The following is a 23233-nucleotide window of genomic DNA, read 5'->3' as shown; positions in this document are numbered from 1 at the left end:
TTGTGGTATATCACTAGTAATTTTATCAACCACAGAACATTTTATATTTGTGCTATAATCAAACACACATGACTCAATTTTTAAATTTACAGCCTTTTGCACATTGGTAATATTCTCAGAAATACCTAAGATATTGACATTATTATTAAATGTTTTTAAGTTTAATTTACTTACCAATCTACTTGTTACTAATGATATTTGAGATCCTGTATCCAGGAGACCTCTGGCAGTGATATAATCACCCCTTTTTGTTCTAATTTTTACCTTCACTGTTGGTAACAGAACATTATTAATGTTTTCATTTATTGAACCAAATGTAGTCACCCTATCGTCTGCATTACCACTGTTACCCTGTCCAGTGCTGTCTAATGGAGTTTGTCTGTCCACATGCAGAAGAGAATTATGTTCTTTTCGACAAACTGAACACCTGAAACTCATTTTACACCTACCAGGATGATTATTCAAACAAATTCGACAAGCCTTATGACTGTCTATAAAAGACACTCTATCATTTACTGAAACAGATTTGAAACTGGAACAATTATAAATTTTATGGCCTGAGGATGAACAAAAGCTACACCTGGTTTCTAATTTGACTTTACTTGTAGCCAAGTGAGTTTTTTGATACCTTTCTTTGTTAGTGCTACATTTTTTATCTGGAGTGGTTACAGTTTCTAAAGCTGTAGCCCTATTTTCAATATAAGATAAGAAATCTTTTAAATTTGGCAATTTTGAGTTGTCCCTATCAATTTGAAATGATCTATTAGTATAGTGATCTAGTTTTTTAGTTAAAATGCAAATAAGGATCATATCCCAACTTTCTACGGGTTGCTTTAAGTTTTTTAGTGCACCTAACTGCTGTCTCACTTTACTAATGAACTCACGTAAGGCGGTGGAAGTTCCTTTTTGAATGGAGGGAATGTCAAGTAGTGAATAAATGTGAGAATTTATTAATATTGTTTCATTGTTATAACGGTTATCTAACATTCTCAATGCATCATTATAAGAGTCATTTGTTAGAGGTAGATCATTTATTAGGCTTCTTGCCTCTCCTTCCAAATGATTCTTTAAATGAAAAAGTTTTTCAACATTTTGCAGTGACTTATTTCTATCAAAAACAGCTAGAAATAAATCTATAAAAGGTCTATAACTTGTTAAATCTTTGCCGTCATAACAAGGAATTTCTATTCGTGGAATATTTGAAGAATAAAAAGAATTATTTACATCTTGTGGATTAGTACTTACGCTCTGTATTACTGTTTTTGAGAGTTGACTATTAATTTTAGCTAATGTGTCAAAGTATTCCTCTCTAATATTATCAATGGAATCTGCATACCCCTGTTCACAACATAAAATTTCACAATGAAGATCTTGAAGTTTATTAAAATTTTCTATTAGTAAGTCTTTCCTAGTTTGTAATTGATTAATTATTAATTCAGAAATTTCTTTGTCCAAATGTTTTTCAACAAACCTTGTAATAGTTTTAATAGACTGAATTTCTTGAGATTTTTTAGTTTTTAGCATTTCAATATCCTTTTTAGCGGGCATTTTTTTTTTATATGAATCTACCTAAAACTTAAAAGGTAAAAAAAACTATTTTAAATATCAAAATAACAAAAATGTTGACGATTATTTACAAACCAAAACACAAACAGTCAATTCGCGATGAAAAACAAAGTATCTGACCTCTGGTGGAATAAATTTGAACCACTATAAGTGGTATAAACAAACCAGAAAATTGTTGATTTGAATGGAATTTGGTCACTTTTTAAAAAATTTTAGTAAATTTCAGCATTGTGAGCACATTAAAATATTTTAAATCAAATCAGTATTGTTCTATTCCTTAATTGAATGTTTGTTTATACCATTTATATCGGCCATTTTCCTGCATTCGACCTGCCCTCTATATTCCGTTTCAATCGCGAATTTATTTAATTTTGTATTCACTGTCAATGTCAGTTTTCTGTCACTTCATATATGATCGATTTCATAAAACATCGATTATTTCTCTCGATCGCTTGATAACCATTCGACGTCGGTCGTTCGCCCTCTTTTACATAGATGGCGCTATTGTATGAGCTTGACGTTTTACAAAATTAATTTTTTAATGATTTTTCTTTTTTGTAATTTCTTTTCTAATAATTTCTTTTTTGTTCAATAATTTCTTCTTTTTTTTTTATTAGGTGTGTTTCTTACCTTCTGGAAATTGAGTAATTCCTAGCTTCTTTTTATTTCCGGCTCGACTGGATCAAACTTGATGTTGGATTTTTGCAACACCAAGGAAATAATTTTACACTGGTTTTACACTTCTGAAGCTAGGAATAACTAAAGACACTTTTCACAACTAATATTTTATTACAATAACACAAACTTTTGGTATTAAAGTAATTTTTGTGTGGGATCGGACACACGCCCTACTTTCCCGTTTTTTATTCTCTTATTATTCTATATAACAACACCTTGGCAACGAACTTTTTTTTTTGAATATTGCGCCTTTGTGTACACTTTGAATTATAGAACATAAAAACATAGAAACATCTTTGTGAAGTGTACACAAGGCGCAAACCACTAAATAAAATATTGAAACAAAATATAGTTTTACTAAATATTAATGTTGGGAATTTATTTCTCCAACACAAGGTATTACATTATATTGTCATCATGCATTCACAACATTGATAATGTTAATGTAGCATTTCGATGGTAAAGATGACAGATGTGGTATGTGGTAACGATCTTATTTTTCAAAAATGAGTTATGTACACAGAGTTTGTACTCTTAACCCAATCTTCGTTGTGCGCAAATGTAGTGACCGCACCTATACCGGTTAGGATTTGCTAACAGCCGAAATCTGATAACTTCACTACGTATAAAAAGTGTATAATGCACAATAGGGATCTTGCATAAAATTTTAAATTCGAAAAAAATGCTATAAATCACAACAGAACATAATTTAAAACATGTATCAAAGATAAAAAAAGTTGTGTTTGTGTTCCATTTGGCCCCTAAAGACGATTCTAAATTCAAATTATTGCAGCTAAGTTCAATATTAATATTCGTGCTTTCCATTGATTGCCACAGCATTTTCTTCTTCTTCTCCATAGGATTTCGTTTGTGTTTATGCATTATTGAAATACACTGCGCGTCACAGAAAACGGGCACCCCAAAAAGTGGGTCATTTTGATGACTCGTGTCTTCTAAACCTGTTGTCCGATTTAAGTAATTTTTGTAATAGCTTATAGCTTTATTCTTTAAGAATATCGTTGTATCCCCATCGTAGTTCTTCATTTAAATTTCCAGAATAATAGTGTAGTTAGTTTAGTTAGAATAGGTTACACATTTGTTACTGGCTGAATGGGCACTTAGCCCAAAGGCAAAAAAAAGAATGTGTGTGTACTTTGTACGCACGTAAGAAGTTATACTTCTATTATATGATTATATGATTATAAACGAAATTAATATACTTTTTATTTATATTTTATTAAAATATTAAATTAATTTATACTTACTACTTCTCAAACATTTTTATTAAAACAGTGCCAAAAATTAAAATAATAAAAAAATAAAACACACACAAACACATTAAAAATGCCACAAATGATTTCTGAACATTAATTGTCGGAAAAATTTTTTAACTAAATACGTATTTTCTGAAAATAAAATTATATAATAAATATACTTACAATCATAAAATGTATAAAAAAAAAATAAAAAAATAAAAGTTTCTATTGGGATTCGAACCAACTTACCACGCGGCTGGTATTTGCGTTGTATTGGGATTCACTCGCATTAAAACTTCGCCACAGAGACAGCTTGTCATTATGTGCGAAGATCGTCTAACTAAACAGATTAACCTTTTGACATTTTTAACTTATGTAAATCAAATTATTTTGATTTTGAATTGAAATGATTTAGAATTGAAAAAATACAACAAAACATAGAGTAAGAAAACAATATATTAGGTGAATATTGATAGACATTTTGATGGTAATCAAATTATGTAAATAAAAGTATTACATACTACTTATGTATTTTGGTAGGTTCAAGGTAGGTATCGGAGCCCGTATAACGACTAATAAATTTCGCAATCACTTGCGTCGTGCAAAGTGGCTATGTTCAAATATCATAACAAAATTTGATCAACTATTTATAAAACACTTACCAGTGAAAGATTCTTTAGCTTTGAATAAGCGAGATCTGCGGCAGGCATACTAGTCACAGTTTGATGAGCTTTCACATTGGCATGCAACAATCATCTCTTCTATGTAAATAAGTCCAAAAATATAATATGAAAACTATTTAAAAAGGCAGTATAACCATTAACTAACTTTTTGTTTGTTGTTTCTCTTCCTACAAATTTTAAAACGCAACAAGCATACATTATAACCAAACCACAGTCCCACAGCTGCCATATTGGATAATTTTTGTCATGTCATTTGAACATCCAATCAGAACAAAGTTATAATGCGCATGCGCCCGGTAGCTAGGTTTTACCATATAAAATTTCACCGCCATTACGCCCGTAAAGAAGTATAACTTCAAAAAAAAATATCGTTGTAATAATATTGTTGCTAAACAGGCAAATTTTCATTGTAAACCGGGTGTACGAATCAAACTGTGTTTTTTCTCAAAGTTTGCCACAACCTGTGGAGTATTCTAGCATTTCTAAAATACTGAAATTAAAACACAACTATAGCCTCAGGTTTTCTTAAAATTTTGTTTTTTGGTTCATTCGTTTATGTTGGATAATACAAAAGTCAGGTACAGTACAGCGTCGATAATCCGAACTAATTGGTACAGGGGTAGTTCGGATTATCAAATTGTTCGGATTATCGAACATATGTTCAAAATATACATACAAAGCTCATAAACATTGTACACATTATGTACATACGTTTTAGTTACAAGGAATAAAACACCTGCATAATAAACAAATATATTGTATGTATTTCTGCATAAACAAAACAAAAATATTGCCCATATTGTCATATTAAATCCAAAAATTCGGTTCGTGATCATATTTTTTAATTTTATAATTTTTTGCATTCGGATTAGCGATCGTTCGGATTACCAGGGTTCGGATTATCGACGCTCTACTGTACTTTCAACAACTAGCCATATTCTTCATCAATACAGGGTGTTTCTAAAGAAGTGCGACAAACCTTAAGGGGTAATTCTGCATTAAAAAATAATGACAGTTTGCTCTGTAATCGTATGTCTGCAAACGCTTCGTTTCCGAGATATGGGATGTTAAATTTTTTCTTACAAACTGACGATTTATTTATTGCTTTAAAACCGGTTGAGATATGCAAATGAAATTTGGTGGGTTTTAAGAAGTAGTTTTTGCACATTTTTGACATACAATTAAGAATTTTATATTCACCATTGGCGTGCATACGGGTAATATGATCGGTCATATTACCCGTATGTGCGCCAATGGTGAATATAAAATTCTTCATTGCATGTCAAAATATGCGCAATATCTAGCTCTTAAAACCTACCAAATTTCATTTGCATATCTCAACCGGTTTTAAAGCAATAAATAAATCGCCAGTTTGTAAGAAAAAATTCAACATCCCGTATCTCGTATTTGCGGACATACGATTATAGAGCAAACTGTCATTATTTTTTAATGCAGAATTACCCCTTAAGGTTTGTCGCACTTATTTAGAAACACCATGTACCAATGAAGAACATGGCTAGTTGTTAAAGTACCTAACTCTTATGGTATCCAACGTAAGCGAATGAATCAAAAAACAAAATGTTAAGAAAACCTGAGGCTATAGTTGGGTTTTAATTTCAGTATTTTATAAATGCTAGAATATTTCACAGGATGTTGCAAACTTTGAGAAAAAAACACAGTTTGATTCGTACACCTGGTACACTATGAAAATTTACCTGTTTAGCAACAATATTATTACAATAATATTCTTAAAGAATAAAGCTACAAGTTATTAAAAAAATTACTTAAATCGGGCAACATGTTTAGATCAAAAATGACCCATTTTTTAGGGTGCCCGTTTTCTATGACGCGCAGTGTAGTTGTTGAGGATGTTCATACAATTTGTTCGTTCAGTACTTAAACAATTCTCCAGGTATATCCCCTGGTCCAGGTGTTTTGTTCCTCTTCAGCTGCTTACATACATTTTTAATTTCCTCTGTTGTTAATCTTATTGTCGAGTCGACTATTGAAATTCCTATCTTGACTTTGGTTTCCACATTCTTGAAATTCGACTCTATACTCTACCAAAAGTTCTTTTAAATACTCTTCCAAGTCTTCAGGGTTTATGCTGTGTATGATGTCTTTATTCTTTTCTTTTCTCAAATTTATTATATCACTATATGTATGTATACACCGTTCTTAGGCGTCAACGCCCTTCGGTAGGGATCTATGGAGGAGTATCACCAAGCCGGAAGCCCTTATCCCTTCCCGTACCGCTCCTCCATAGGTCGATCAGACGCCAGTTTATTCCAGACCAAGCCGTAGACTCTATTGAGTTTTATACTACGGCGTTGGCCTTTTATAAATTTCATGACCTAGCTGAGGCTCGAACCAGCGACCGCAAATCGCAAATCCACTAAACTTGTCGATCGACTGAGCCCCAGCTAACTGGACCGTCAAGACCGTCATATCACTATAACGGTTTACAAAAACTAGATGTCCAAACTTTAAAATAGATGTACTGAAAAATTGGTTTTAATGCACATACCACATCTGTCTTCCATGCCATCGATATTAAAGGTCAAATGTATCATCTTGCTTTACCTGAAAGAATCCAAAAAGTCTGATCGACACCTGTAGAAATAACCGGAAAACTCCTCATCGCTATCGAAATCCAGCCTAGCGTACAAGGCGTTCTCCCCAAGATCCCTCCTAGTTGGACTCTTACCGACAGGATAATTAAACTTGATTATCTTTGGTGCCGTGCATTGCACCCACTGCGGTATGTAGGACAAAAAGATGGGATCTCTGGCCACTTGTTCGTTTTTTAACATTTGGTTCCACAGAGGGTTAGCAGCATGGGCGATGTTGAGACTGGGATGGCTGCTGTAAGCGAGGACAGCCTCGAGGAACATCGAGAAGTTAGATGGGCGGGCGAGGCCGTCTTTACCCCATAAGGTGCACACTTGAGTTGTCAAGCCACCCATAACCTAAAAAATATTAAAAGACTAAGTTAAATGGTATACATTTTTATTTTTAAAAAATATTAGTTAGACTGAAGAACGTTTTCATTAAATGTGTCAAACGCTTTTTGATAATATCGTTAAACCTCTTACGGACATTTCTTCATCTTCACACAGTAATATCCCTTTATAAGTGTCTGCATGTGCAGTCCTGTTCGTGAATGTGTTAAATAGACACTACAGTAGTGCCCTCATAGTCGCATGTAATATGTTTCGAACATTACTATGGTTACGAGAAACCGTGGATGTAAACAAACCCTTAACAAATACTATATCTACTGACATTTATAGTAAAAACCCATTTCACGCAAGAAACATCCAAAGAAGAACTACAATAATTATACCTATGCAAAACACCTCTGAGGCTAGTACTCACATATGGGCGAGAATCATGGACCCTAACGCAGAAGGATGAAAGACTTTTGGGAATATTCGAGCGTAAGAAACTCCGCAAAATATTTGGAGCTATAAATGAGCAAGATATAACTTCGAATTATACCAACTCTTTAATGAACTATCGTTCATATCGTTCATTAAAACATAGCGATTCAGGTGGGTTGGACACATAATATGAATGCCAAACAACACGATTGCGAAAAAGCTAACCACTAATCGCTAACCGCTAATTCAGGAGCCTTGAATAGTACAGGAACGGCATCTTTAGAGGCTATCACAGGTCTCCCTCCGCTGGAATTATATATTTGGACAGTAACTTTTACAAATGCGGATTTGTCAGGCATTCATTTTGCATTTAATGTACGTAATCACTAATTCAGTATATCTAAATCGTTTGATAGGTAGGGAAGGTACGATACAGTGGCTCGCTCAATCACCGGAGTTAAATCCTATAGATTCTTGCATTTGGGGTTTTCTTAAGTCCTTATTTTATTCTACTCCCATCGAAAATGTTGACCACCTGAGAAATCAAATTATAGCTGGCTACGAGACAATAAGAAATACATCAGGAATATTTGAGTGAATATGACAGTCAATGAGGCGGAGAGTTCAATCTTGTGTCACGTCTGAGGGAGGCCATTTTTAACATTTGTTATAGCTTTGCGCCTAGTTAAATCTAAATCTGCGCCTATTTAGATCTTATTATTATTCTTACTTTCTGTTATTGTTTTGGTTAGATAATTCTTGATAATGTATTAAAATGTATTAAAACGCGCTAAGATGTTTTATTTTTTTGCATAAAAACGGTGCACCATATGAAAAAAAGACAAGAAAGGTTTTTTGTCACAAATTAAACGAGGAATTTAAAAATAATTTTTTATTTGAAACATCTAACTGGATTCCTATTTTTGTCTTTTAAAAAATTCAGATCAATACCCGTGTGCGCGCCAATAATGAATATAAAATTCTTAATTATAGTCAAAAAACGAGAAATAACTATCTCTTAAAACCCATCAAATTTTATTTGCTTTTCTCACCTGGTTTCAAAGCAATAAATAAATAATTGTCAGTTTGTACAAAAATTTCAAGTTTAAAGGACATCGCACACATCTTATGGAAAATATAATGTCACTCAAATTCAATAAAATTTATACGATTAGATTCGTTTTAAATTAACGATCAATTCTTATCATTGCGCCAACTCTTAATTATGATTAATTACGGCGCAAATTGCAATTAAAGTTTATCGAAATCACATTTTTGGAGTCCATAAAATGTTAGTTACAATCATTATTGCTCTGAGTGCTATTCATAACAGCTTAAATCCCGCTGGGCCTAAGCGGATTAGTGAAACTAATCCGCTGATTTATGGAGTACCGAAAATCTGGGTATTTTAAAATATTTTTTCTCTCTCTAACTTATGTACCTACCCATTTGATTTCAGATTTATTTATATCAATTTCTGCTCTTATTTTTGAAAATAGAGAGTTGGCGCAATGATAAGATTTGATCGTTAATTTAAAACGAATCTATTGGTATAAATTTTATTGAATTTGAGTGACATTATATTTTCCATAAGATGTGTGCGATGTCCTTTAAGTTTATAAATTTTTTTTTTTAAAAACGAAGCATTTGCGGAGCGAACTCTCATTATTTTTCATGCAGAATGATCAGCTGAAATTCGTCGCACTCATTTACTAACACCCTGTATATTGTTTGTAGAAATTTCTTAATAATAGTCTCCCGTTTTATACCGCTCACGTGGCTTTAGTAGTAGCAGGGTAGTCTGCTATATCTAGGGCCTACGGTATATAAGGAAGGTAACAGGGCCAGTGCTACGCTTCAACCGCCTATTATTACCCCTGGTTTTACCCAAGGTACTCATTTTATTCAGGCTGAGTCGACCTGGGGCCTATAAACATTTTAAAAATGTCTACAGTAGGAAAAATTAAAGAATACCCATGAACGAACATATAAAACACGCTGTATTTTCCTGTCACCTTGTCACACAAAAAATTGGCCAGCGCAAGTACATGTAATAATTATTATTATATGTACTTGAGCTGAAAAATTTTCTTTGTGACACGGTGACAGGAAAATACAGCGTGTTTTATATGTTGGTTCATGGGTGTTCTTTCATTTTTCCGACTGTAGTTGTTCTTGCCGGCGCGGCGGTAGGATTTGAATTCCGGACCACCGGCACGCTAGCCTAGCACACTACCACTCGGCTACGCCGGCCCATAGAAATTTCTTCCGTGTAACAAATGTTCAATAAAAAAATCAAGGTGAATTTCGAAAATATATTCTCAGTCCATTTTATCTATTTTTAAAACATTTCCGTAATGTTAATGTTATCTATAAAAAATATGTAAGATATTTTGATACTCACGATTAACATGACCCAAAACAAATAAAGTAGGTCATTTAAAGGTGATAAAAAATTGGCACAGTTTTACGTGTTTGATAAAATATCTTATTCACAACTCTCAAGATATACAGGACATTACACTATATTTTTATTATTATTTAGGTGTTTTTGTTATTAGCTTTGTCTCATTTTGCTCTTATTATTTGATGATTTTTTTAAATTGTGTTAAGTGGGACGGGTATTTTTTTATTATTTTAAATGAAAGTACACAACTTCAAGAATATTCTCTAAAAATTGCAGATTGATCGGAGCAAAATTAGCGGAATTACTGCACGTTGAATATCCCTACCTTGGACTCGATTTGCAGCAGGTTCGCGCCAGCGCGCTTGGGCGTAGTAACAAACGTTCAACAGCTGTTCCCCTTCTCTTTTGTAAATTACTACTCGATTCAAAAACATATTTCGGTGTGCATCAGTTTACGATTTGACAGCGAAAAAACAAATTGAAAATAAAAGTTGTAAAAACTTTAAAGGTGGGCATTATATCTCAAGAACTACTGGACTGATCCACCTGAAATTTTGCATTGATTTTCTTTAGACATTTCGTGAGGTAACGCTGTCGAAATATTATTTGTTTCATGCTTATTTTTTGTTTAACAATAATAAATATGTTGATTTTCACCCTTTTTTACAATAAACTTCAGGGATATACCAAAATAACTCATAAGCTAATAAAATCTTTTTGAATTTTTTGTTTCACATGGTCCATGACGAGTTCTGATCCATTTCACATGGTCCACCGCCAAATCCATTTTTTTGAGGTGTCTGTAAAAATTTACCACTGTTGGCTTATTTTTCAATTAATATTTTGTCTTGAAATTTTTTTTTAGTACATATTTGAATTGTGCTGAATATGTCTATTTAATTTAAAAATAAAATAATTTTGCCATAGTTAAAAAATGTGCTTGAAATGTTGATTTCAAACAATTCCCCCCCCCCTTATAGTATAGGCGCCAAATAGAGGTCACCGTGTCCTTTTCAATTCTGATGGACAAACTCCACGGTTTCTTATGGATTTTTGGCTGCTAATTACGAATTTCGAGGGTGGATTTCGATCCGAGTGGTCAAAAAATTGTTATAAACAATTTAATTGTTTACAAATTGTTTATAAGGCTCTGGTTGTAAAATTAGTGCACAATGCAAATTGCAAAATAAGTATTTTTTTAAGCTTTATCGATCTTAACTCGGCTTCTACGCATGAAAATGAGCCTTAGTAGGTCTCATTTTAAAGCTTCATTAATAGGATTCCAAACAGAGTTTGTTAAATTACTTGATCTTCATTTGTTTTAAAGTGATACCTATTTGAAGTAATAATTTTCTTAAAAAAATTGTACATTAATTTGTTTATAAGGGTTTCAAGCAAATTTAAGCTATAAACATTTATACTTTAAAATAAAAATGTATACCATTTTTATTCAGTTGCAATGCGAAGGCAAAACAATCTTACTTTTCAATTAGAATACGGAGTGCAGTCCAGTCCCTCGAATCGCGATTTTCGGCTCTTATTGGAGCCTTCATCGGAAGGAACGTAGGCACTGTTCTCCATATTTTAACTGATTCGCATCGAGAGGTTTTCCCACCCATTGCAACTGAAGTGATGATAGTAGGTGGCTAGCGCCATCTGGCATTGAAAGACGAAGTAGTTTTCAATCCTAATAGTAAATTATTAATATTGAAAATATTAAAAATATTACTAAAAGATTTTTAAATTGAAAACTTATTGGTACACTTTCCTGGTGACACCTCCAAGACTTCTACAATTTGCAAGTCAAATGGATGCTGCAGTGAAGACGAGAGGGAAGGAATTCTACACTATGCAATTCAAATCCCCCGTCTGCAGCTGGTAAAGTTCCAACGGAAAAATGCACCTAGTTACTCTACGGAGTAATATGACTATAAAATAAAAATGTATACCATTTTTATTCAGTTGCAATGCTAATTGAAAAGTAAGATTGTTTTGCCTTCGCAAACTTCTCGATGCAAATTATAATTTCTATGTATATATACGTTATCTTCATTTTTCATATTTGAAGATCCTAATAAAATTTTATCATATAATTCTTATAATTAAATCATCATACTGTACCTCGTATCACCTTTCATTCTATTTACTTTGTCTTCTATATTTTGTACTAAATGAGAAAAAAAACATTAAAAACTAATATTTCAGAACTAAAAAGTAAGTTGATATTATTTATTAATACTATTTTTACAAACTTTTTGTTTCATGCATCTGAATCGAGGTCTACAGGGAATCTCAGCTTTTTTACATCTGCATAAGTTCTTAGAGCAATTTTTACAGTTACATGGTGGTACTAAGTCTGTTCTTGTAGGCAGTAAAACTAAAACTTTCTATGGCTTCAGAGTCTAATTATCTATATGATATAGATATAATCTATATCATATAGATATCCAGTGGATAGTGGATAGGATCCATATAAAGTGGATCTAGTTCTTTTGCAGCATCATCAAGGCACGTCAATAGGGAACTTGCATAAATTTTTAAATATTAAAATGATATTAAAAAACATAAGGTAACATGATCTTAAAACGCTTGCATGCGAAAAAACAAATATTTTTAACCCGTACGCTAATTACGACGCTTTGAAAATGCTATAAAATTCAAATATCTTAGGAGGCTCTTGAACGTCCTTCTATTGGTCCGACGTCACGGGCCACGGGCTAGCAGTCGGAAACAACGCGATTAGGGTAGGTATCACGGGTATATTACATTTTAATCGTCTTTAATGGAAAATTCCTAGGTATTATTTATGTTCATCTTATATATTGTAATAAGTAGTTCCCCAATCAGCTTAGTTTTAAACTGAAATTGATAAAGTTGAGTGCTACTTTGTAAAGAGTTTAAAACACATAATATGACGGACGAGGGTAAGTCTGACAACTTACCTACCGTTGATGTCTTCATGGTGGCAACTTTTATAAAAAGTAGTGAAAGCTATTCTATTGGAGAAATGCGAGGTGTCAAGGCAAATAAGTAAGAGTTATTAATAAGCATGTTTAAACCTTATAACAATAGTTTAGTACCATTATATTATAGTATACGGTTTACCCCGTGGGTTTGATCTACCTACCTCTAATCGAAGGATTTCGTATATCCTGGAAAAGATTACGGTGTAATTTGCATTATGATAAAGATTATGTTTTATTGTAATGTTTATTAGTACCTTCTGGAGCCTTTCATTATTGTGTTCAAAGCCTTCTGAGAAAAGATTATGGTGATTGGCAGACGTACCGATAGAACGTGTACATAGCCAACAAAATCCTTCTTTACAAAGTTAATAATACGCATAAATAAGAAGAATCATTATTGTAATTTTACAAGTTAATAGAAACTATAGTAGAAACCCGACTGTAGACCGCATACTATAGTAGCACCAATACTTTTTAGTTACCTACTCTTACTTTTATTACTAAAAGTTTTGTTTATTTTTAGGTTACTTGTTTCTTCTTTGTTCTTCAACACAAGAAACGACAAAAGTAATTTCATAAAAAAAACTTTTTGATACATGTCAACAGAGATAAAATGTTAATATTTTGCCTGTCACAAAAAAAATCATTTTTGCCACAGAGTAAAACAAGACATTTCAACTATATTATTTATCTATGGACAAACTGCATTAAATGCAATAGCCCACCGAACGAGCAAACGATACGAGTGGCCGATGACGTTAGACCCCAGCTCTCGCTTTTGAAGTTGTTTGAAACGGAAATTTTAGGCGCGGAATTTTGATCAGATGTTGTACGTACACTATTCATTGTTAAGACGTAATATTTTGAATATAACATTTTAACACATAAATTAACAATTTTATGCAAAAAAATTTTTTAGTGCAAGTTCCCTATTGTGTGTATGCCGCCACAACATAAATGCTCGTTTTATATGCAATGATGATGCTGCAAAATATAGATAAAGCGTCGAAAAATACTTCACTGTGAGCCGATGTTGCGCCTCATAGCACGCCATTAAAATATCGATATCTTGACCAAAAGTTCGATATCTTGAGTTCTTCTATCATTATTTTTAATTAAAGTATAAACGTTTACAGCTCAAATTTACTTGGAACCCTTATAAACAATGAACAATTTTTTTAAGAAAATTATAACTTCAAACGGGTATGGTAAACGGGTAACTTTAAAACAAATGACGATAAAGTAATTTAACAAACTTTGTTTGGAAGCCTATAAACGAAGCTTTAAAATGAGACCTTCTAAGACTCATTTGCATGCGTAGAAGCCGAGTTACGATCAATAAAGCTTCAAAAAATACTTATTTTGCAATTTGCATTGTGCACTAATTTTACAATATCTTGAATTATAATTGTTGGATTTCAGTTTAGTAAACGTTTTTTTCTTCGTTTTTTATTAACGAACAAATTTTATTTGAAACATTCTTTTTTATCTCTTTTAGTTTATGAGCCCAGAACCTTATAAACAATTTGTAAACAATTAAATTAAAATTCATGGTGACGTTTCAATTATTACTTTAATCATCGTCAGAATAATAAGTTTCTTGAGCGGATGCTTTAAAATAATTTTAAAGGAACAAACAATAATTAATGAAAACTTAAAAAATGACATTGACAATCATTGGGTTAAGTCAATAATTTCAAACACGCCATGTCTTGTTGCGTGTTTAAGGGTGGCTTTAAAAGAAATATGGATAATGCCTCCTTGATGCTGAGTTCCGTTGGAGAACTTGCATGACCAATGATTGAGAAGTCCTTACGACTAATAGGGTGGTCAGAATCAGTCATGTTGGAATACCGCTGAATTTGGAACTGTTCTTGATCGTCTTCCTAAGTGAGGAGTGACACCTAAGTGTTCGCAACATCTGACATTAAAGTGACGTCGAGTCTTCCCGACGTACGTAGCTGCACAGCTACTACATTTGAATTGGTATATAATGTTAGATGCGAGATCACTAGGAATCATGTCTTTCACATGGAAACGAGATCCTATCCTTTCCAAAGTCGTGAAAGCAAATCTTAGTTCTATAGAGGGAAATGCTTTTTTAATTGTTCTACGGATGTTGCGTCGGATTTATAAGCTGTGGTAACCAGTATATGGAAGTTTGATATAGATCTTTTCTTTGATTTCTTCTACTTTGCTGTTTGGTTGGAATTTGTTATTGAAAAAACGTTTGATGTATCTTTCTAAGTTCAATTTTTCAAAACCGCGCTTTCACTATCTGTTCAACCTGGCAATTCCTACATGAAGAGTTAGAAAACATAAAGGTGATCTTAAGTAAAAATGGTTTTTCGTTGAACTTCTTAGAAAGATACATCAAACGTTTTTTCAATAACAAATTCCAACCAAACAGCAAAGTAGAAGAAATCAAAGAAAAGAATCAAACTTCCATATATTGGTTACCACAGCTTACAAATCCGACGCAACATCCGTAGAACAATTAAAAAAGCATTTCCCTCTATAGAACTAAGATTTGCTTTCACGACTTTGGAAAGGATAGGATCTCGTTTCCATGTGAAAGACATGATTCCTAGTGATCTCGCATCTAACATTATATACCAATTCAAATGTAGTAGCTGTGCAGCTACGTACGTCGGGAAGACTCGACGTCACTTTAATGTCAGATGTTGCGAACACTTAGGTGTCACTCCTCACTTAGGAAGACGATCAGGAACAGTTCCAAATTCAGCGGTATTCCAACATGACTGATTCTGACCACCCTATTAGTCGTAAGGACTTCTCAATCATTGGTCATGCAAGTTCTCCAACGGAACTCAGCATCAAGGAGGCATTATCCATATTTCTTTTGAAGCCACCCTTAAACACGCAACAAGACATGGCGTGTTTGAAATTACTGACTTAACCCAATGATTGTCAATGTCATTTTTTAAGTTTTCATTAATTATTGTTTGTTCCTTTAAAATTATTTTAAAGCATCCGCTCAAGAAACTTATTATTCTGACGATGATTAAAGTAACAATTAAATTGTTTATATCAATTTTTTGACCATCGGATCGAAATCCACCCTCGAAATTCGTAATCAGCAGCCAAAAATCCATAAGAAGCCGTTGAGTTTGTCCATCACGGTGACACGGTGACCTCTATTTGGCGCCTAGACTATTAATAGGTAAAGTAATAAAACATTTAGGTATATAAAGACTTACCTGAATTAATTTCTTTTTAAACAAATAATGTTGTTCATCTCCAATGGTTCCAGGATTTTTGGCAGCATTGAGGATGCATTCCATCGGCTCGTTATTGAATAGTATTAACAAAGGCTTCCTTTCTTCCACTTTACCTTTTCTATTTACAATCTGAAAATATGAAAAATGCGATTTTGTCATAGGAAAATAAATTCAAAAATAGATAATTTCAGAGATGGAAAAAACTTATAAGCATGTGGGAATGGACAAAAATATTATGCATGTTATTATAAGCAAGAATATTACCTGTGATAGGCATTCTGCTGCAGAATACTGAAATGCAGTATCATTCAACAGAAGGCAAAGAATTTGTAGTAATCTTCCGTTTTGGGCCATTATGTGACTCATAGAAACCCATTCTACAAAGCCAGTAAGAGTCAACAAAACCACCTGGACCACTCTTCCGTGAGCATTGGCTTTGGTAACGTTAGACTCACTGTTGAGTCTAAACTGACTGACCTGCAGTTCTATGAGTCTGAGAAAGAAGTCGAAGATCACTGCCATGTTAGCTGTCAGAGCATGGTAAATATCTTTTCTGCGTTGGTTAGATTCCAGTGTCTGAAAAAAAAGTTATAAAATACTTTTGTTGCACCTATTTCCTTTATGAAATGCTTTATTTTATTTATTATAAATTTCTCTATGCAATCAAGTAATCTGAACATCCCAATAATCCTCTAGTTTTTAGTAGCACTGAAAACTGTACTAGGCGAGGACCTAGCCACAGAAAACCTTCATACATTTACTAAAGAAAGCCTGAACAATTGTAGAAGGAATCGTTATCTAAGGAGCTTATGATTTGGTGGCAGATTTGGTTCCCCGCTGAACAACCCACACACCAGGACATTTACAGAATCCAATCCCATTTTCTGAACGAAAGCCATACTTTGAAGAGACATAAAGCCTAAATCAAGATTCATAACTAGTTCCAATCCTATCCACAACAAGCCCCCTTTTAGACCCCCAGGTTTTTAGTGCTATGACTAGGGTTACCATATGTCCGGATTTCTTCCGGACAGGCCGGATTTGAAAGACATGTCCAGATTGGCGTCTGGATTTTTTCTTTACTAAAAAAAATTTTTAAAAAACATATTTAACAAATTACTCGAAGATCTCAAAGACGCAAATTTTATTACGGTTACAATAATTGATAGTTCAAACAGAAACGAAATCAAACTGACTCCGGTATGTGTTCCGTTATTTTAAGCAAAATGAAGGTGTCAACGTGAAACTTTTATTTTTTGATGAACTTCCGGGTGAAACATCTGATCTTTTAGTAGAACATGTTTTAAAATGTATTAAAAAGTACTCTATTGATTCAAAAGTAGTTTGCCTTTGTGCTGATAATACCAATACTAACTTTGGGGTTGTCAAAAGGTAATAGTCCTGTCGCCAGGGGGGGTACAACGGCCTCCTGTATTCAGATGGACTTACCCAAGATTTTTTTATGTATTTTGACCTGTAGAACACGAATTTTTTGGGTAACAGTTGATCCGGATGTCGATAAGATTGTTATAAACCAAGAAGTTGAGGAATCACATAACAGCGATTTCTTGCAAAAGAAAACATTTTTTGTAGTTTTTGGGCCTTTCTAACCAAAAAATGTTCCTACAAATTTTTTCGTAGGATGCATAGTTTTCGAGATAAACGCGGTTGAACTTTCAAAAAATCGAAAAATTGCAATTTTTGAACCCGAATAACTTTTGATTAAAAAATAAAATAGCAATTCTGCTTACCGCATTTGAAAGTTCAAGTCAAATTATATCGGTTTTAATTATTTGTATTGCTAAAAATTTATTATTTTGTTAAAACAAAGCTATAAACACCTAGTGCTTGAGTGATGTTTTCAATGATTTCTCATTTAAAATCGAATGCGTAGGTAGAGGAGGTAAAAGTGCAAGCGGCGCTATTTCTACGTAGCATGCATTAAAACGCATGTATTAGGCACGGGAAACACTATGTGTTTATAGCTTTTTTTAACAATAAAAAAATAAATTTTTAGCAATGCAAATATTCAAAACAGATAAAATTTTACTTAAACTTTTAAAGACGGTAAGCAGAATTGCTATTTTATTTTTTAATCAAAAGTTATTCGGGTTCAAAAATTGCAATTTTTCGATTTTTTGAAAGTTCAACCGCGTTTATCTCGAAAACTATGCATCCTAAGAAAAAAATTGTAGGAACATTTTTTGGTTAGAATGGCCCAAAAAATACAAAAAAATGTTTTGTTTTGCGAGAAATCGCTGTTAAGTGATTCCTCAACTTCTTGGTTTATAACAATCTTATCGACATCCGGATCAACTGTTACCCAAAAAATTCGTGTTCTACAGGTCAAAATACATAAAAAAAAACTTGGGTAAGTCCATCTGAATACAGGAGGCCGTTGTACCCCCCTTGGCGACAGGACTATAAGGGCAAGGATATGTTTTTTTTCCCTTGGACTACCCCTGTCCGGATTTAGCCTTAACAAATTATGGTAACCCTAGCTATGACTGACATTTTATCCAATCAATCTCGTAATCAGGAGGGGTTTCTAGATATAGATTACACATATAGAAATAAGCAGTAGGTATTCGTAGAAAGTACGAAGTTTTATTCGCAAAATAAAATGCCTCCTATGATGTTTTCTTCTGCTTCAAATTTCACAAATATTACAAATTATATACTATTAGCTTTAGTAGCAGATTGAGTGAAAATACATAAATTTGTAAGTGTTGATCTATGAGGTACAAAATCATGTTGATATTGAGTAAAATGATTATTAAAATTATTACAATTCCTTTGTAAAAGTAACAATGTATGTGTCTTGGAATCAAAATACGGTTATTTTTTTTACAAAATATCTTACAATATATAAGATAAAAACATTCATTCATTCAAAACTAGAGCTCTTCCTTAACTTTTCTAGAAGTAGTTCCTTTGTAAATTTTATGCGATCTGTAAACATTTTTGTCAGCGTTATTCATACATGAAAAATGCTTAATATATTGCAGCCTATGGTTGTGCCAGATAGGTTTAAAACGTTTTAGCCATAAAATAAGATGTATTTATGCCATATATTCTTCACTTATTGCTGGACTGATTGCACTACGAGAATGAAGCACACGGTTGCTATCTAGGAGGTGCTAAATTGTTTAATTGTTGTGTTTGCATATTTACGAACTTTAGGTAGTTCATTTATGATAAGGACACTGTTGTAATATATGTTATTTGAGAAAAATTTGATGTAAATGAAAGTTGAAGTTATTAAAAAAATCTATTTAAATTCACATCCTTAAATTATGTATCCTACAGTTTTTATCCAATGAAATTAATTTTAATTGTACAATAATTCATGTTTACATGAATGATTATGTAATTGTTATCTATTACTGATATAAAGGAACCACATATTACAATAGTATTTTGATAAATAAATAACTGACACAGTTGTTGTGGTTGATGAAAGAAAATGATATTTCACTTCAAATTCGCAATATAAAAATTCTACAATTTCCTAAATCCAATAGAAAATCCATAAAATATGTAGATTGTATTCCACCTTAGATTACTTAACTGGGTAGCATAAAAAGTATTCTGACTATATTGAGAAAAATGGTGATTGAAATGTAACCAAACTTTGTATAGGTTTGACTATAACTAATTTGTAAATTTTCTACTAGACTAGAAGAAAAGGTTGGAATTATTATTTGTATTAAGCAACAATATATTTGACTTAAATCAGAAACTAAAAAAAAAAGAAATATATTTATTATGAAAAAAAAACATTTTTCTTCTCAACTACAAGAAACCGAATATGACAGGACTTCACAAAATATTTACACAAAAACATTTACCAAATGTTTATACAAAACATTTAAAATATGACGTATTTATAATTTAGACTATATTTTATTATGCTATGCCATTTGACAACCAAAACTTTAGAAAATGCCCAAGACTATTTTTAGACTACCCAAAATAAACTATCCTCAAATCAAGAGAAAACACAATGTATAGGCTTTCGAATACATCAGAAACACAATGACAAAGCTACAGAAAATGAAGTCACTCTGAAGTAACAAAAATTTTTGGAAATTTATATGAATTAAAATCTAAACAGTTCAAAATATGTCGAAGAGTTAAATAAAAAGCTAAATTCAGTATGATAAGACTTTACAGCTATTAAGAAGCTACTTATTACTGGAAATTAGTGATTGGCAGAATCTACTACTTTCAAGAATCGAGAACTTTTACGAGAACCGAGAACCATATTTATTTTAAAGTTAATTTATAATAAATATTGTTTGTTTTAAATTCATCAATTCTTTATTTGTGTACTGAAACATGTTTCAGAAATGTGATAAGTTGAATTGGCCATTGTGATGATCTTTCGAATAAGCAGGTCATCTTTTTTGAATGGGAAAGTCCTATTAAAAATAAATATTAGTAATTAGTATCAATCAGTTGTGCAGTCGTAGTTAATGTATTGTCTATATACTGGAGCATGAATAAACCTATTTTTTTTTTTCATTGAACATGAATCCAGGAGGAAAAAATCAATTATTTATTATTTTCTTTTATAAGTTTTACTGCTTTTGTGTTACATTTTTGTTTTTAATTCATACTTCATATGCATGTACTTACACATTATAGCACATCAGTGGCGGCTCGTGACATCTGCTATAGGGTGTGCTGCATGAACCACGGCCAATATAAAATAATAGAAATAGAATAACATACGAAAACAAAAACAATAAAATTAGCTTTAATACTAATTAATAGTAACTAATAACGACATGCTATAAAAATCTGATTAACTTACATTTATTGCATTTTTCTAAATTGGAAATTAATACGCCGGTCCTTTTTTGTCGCAAACTTTTCGATTACTTTATCGTTAAAGTTCGGTATTGAAGCGATGAACTTTTTTTCTATCGAGAGTGTGGAAAGGGCTGTTAATCTGTCTTCGCGCATTGAATTTCTTAAAAATGTTTTGATCCGTTTTAAAGTTGAAAAACTACGTTCAGCTTCTGCTGTGGTCATTGGCGTAGTCACCAGAATTTGTATCAACTTTTTGGTTTCTGTTAATGTGTCCTCTAAATTATTAGAAATTATAAATTTTAGTAAAGGCACTGCACCTTTTAATGTTCTACACTCGATATTGGAATACAAAACTGACAGTTCTGTTCGCAAACGGTTTTTATCAAAGAAGTTATAAGCTGTACAAGTTAAATCCAATTCATTTTCAGGAAACTTATTATTATATTTTTCGAAATGTTCTGAAGATAAAAGTGTTGCGGCAACTAGATGATTTGTATATGCAAACCGTTCTTTTGCATTGTTTATAATAACATCACAAACTTCTAGACAGGCAATACGGTGATCCTGTTGGCTGTTATTTGGGCGTTTCCTTTTTTGGACACTAGGCGCCGCATTTAAATTTGAAGCTTGATGTATGATAGGGTCTATTTTATTTCGGACATTGTTAATACTTTGCTCAAAAACATGTATAGCTTTCTGTGCTTCGGTTGGGTCCATGTTCTTTTTTTGAAGATTATTGTACAAAACGTCAACATGTGGCATAATATAATGAAAAACAGTCAGCCAGAAAGTAAAATTTTGATCTTCCAGAATACGTCTAAGTCCTCTTGCTTCCTTGGAAGTAATAGCATTTGACTCTTCTTCTAGTTGCTCCATACACTCAATAATAAAGTCTCTATATTCGTAAACGACATTTACTGTACGAATATTGAAATTCCAGCGTGTAGGGATTGAACGAGGAATATTTTTTCCAACTATTTGATTTAAGACAGCTATTCTTTGAGGTGAATGACTAAAAAATCCAGGTATATCATGTAAATCTCCAAAAAATACGCGTACTTGGGAATTAATAGAACATGCTCTTGACATTATTAGATTCAATTGATGGGCGTAACAGTGCACAAAATGAGCAGTTTCATATTTTCTCTTAATTATTGTTTGCACTCCGCCATGTATCCCACTCATAACAGCTGCTCCGTCATAACTTTGTGCAATGAGCTTATTTTTGTTATTCTTTAATATTGGGTCTAAAACATTCAAAATTGTGTTAGCTAAGGTTTCAGCATCATGTTTTTCTGGAAGCAAAAAAGTCCAAAACCTTTCAACTGGAGCACCGTTTTTTACATAACGAAAAACAATGACCATTTGAAATTTCATAGAAACATCCGTTGTCTCATCAGCTATCACTGCTAAAAATGGGGCTTCGTTGATTTCGTTTAAAATCTCCTCAGCGTATACTTCTAGCATGCAATCCAAAATATCATTTTGTATTGTTTTTGAGGTACCTTTGAAAATTGTCGCATTTGTAAGGTGTTCACTAAGTGTTTTATCAAGTTCAGCAGAAAAATTCACTAAACCACGAAAAATTCCAGGGTTATCTGATGTTTCAGATTCATCGTGTCCTCGTAAGGCGAGCTCAAAAGCCCCACAGAATTTTATACAGTCAATTATTTTTGACAAAACATACCTGTTTTTCGTCACCTCTTCATTGTGTTTTTGTATATTTATCCAATAAGCAGAGTCAAGTTGGGCCTGTATATTAAGTTTCCCAAATAATGCAAATCGCATTTCATTGTTCATATGAGTTTGCGTGTTTTCATGCTTCTTTATTTTTTCACTTAAATGCACTAGATCCCGCACTCCTGTCTCGCGCCACAATTTTTCCTCTTTATCTGCGCCGAATAATGCACACGGAAAACAGAAAAAAGCATTTTTTTCGGAACATCCACAAATCCACTGATTTCGTAGATACATGTCTTTATTAAATTTACGCGTATATGTTTTTCCACGGCTTTTACCGGACACTTCAATATTAAGATCAGGCATAGGACGGCCACGTTCTTTTATAATCAACTGTTGTTGATAGTGAAGTTTTTGAAATTTATTTACACCTAATTTAAATTGAAACTCCATTGTTTTAAACACGCTCGAACAAAACAAATTAAACAAAATTGTAACCTAAGAATTTCTAAACACGGCACAGATGCAACGGTCACGAATAACTGTCGTGAATT

At 32.6% G+C, this 23233-nt stretch overlaps 1 protein-coding gene across 1 annotated transcript in view; it reads right to left on the bottom strand.

The window, feature by feature from the left end:
• LOC114327709 (exportin-5) overlaps positions 1-23233 on the bottom strand; it is a 61062-nt gene that overhangs the window by 33920 nt on the left and 3909 nt on the right. Inside the window, exons 4-6 of the mRNA XM_028276411.2 lie at positions 16446-16757; positions 16161-16310; positions 6767-7152 (exon numbers count right to left, since the gene is read on the bottom strand). Of these exons, the coding sequence (XP_028132212.2) occupies positions 6767-7152; positions 16161-16310; positions 16446-16757 (848 nt within the window). The remainder of the gene's footprint in view (positions 1-6766; positions 7153-16160; positions 16311-16445; positions 16758-23233) is intronic.

This window comes from Diabrotica virgifera, chromosome 7 (genome assembly GCF_917563875.1).
Source record: "Diabrotica virgifera virgifera chromosome 7, PGI_DIABVI_V3a".
In the NCBI taxonomy this organism is placed as follows: domain Eukaryota; kingdom Metazoa; phylum Arthropoda; class Insecta; order Coleoptera; family Chrysomelidae; genus Diabrotica; species Diabrotica virgifera.
The sequence above is the reverse complement of the archived record's forward strand: the minus strand, read 5'-3'. Positions and strand labels throughout refer to the sequence as shown.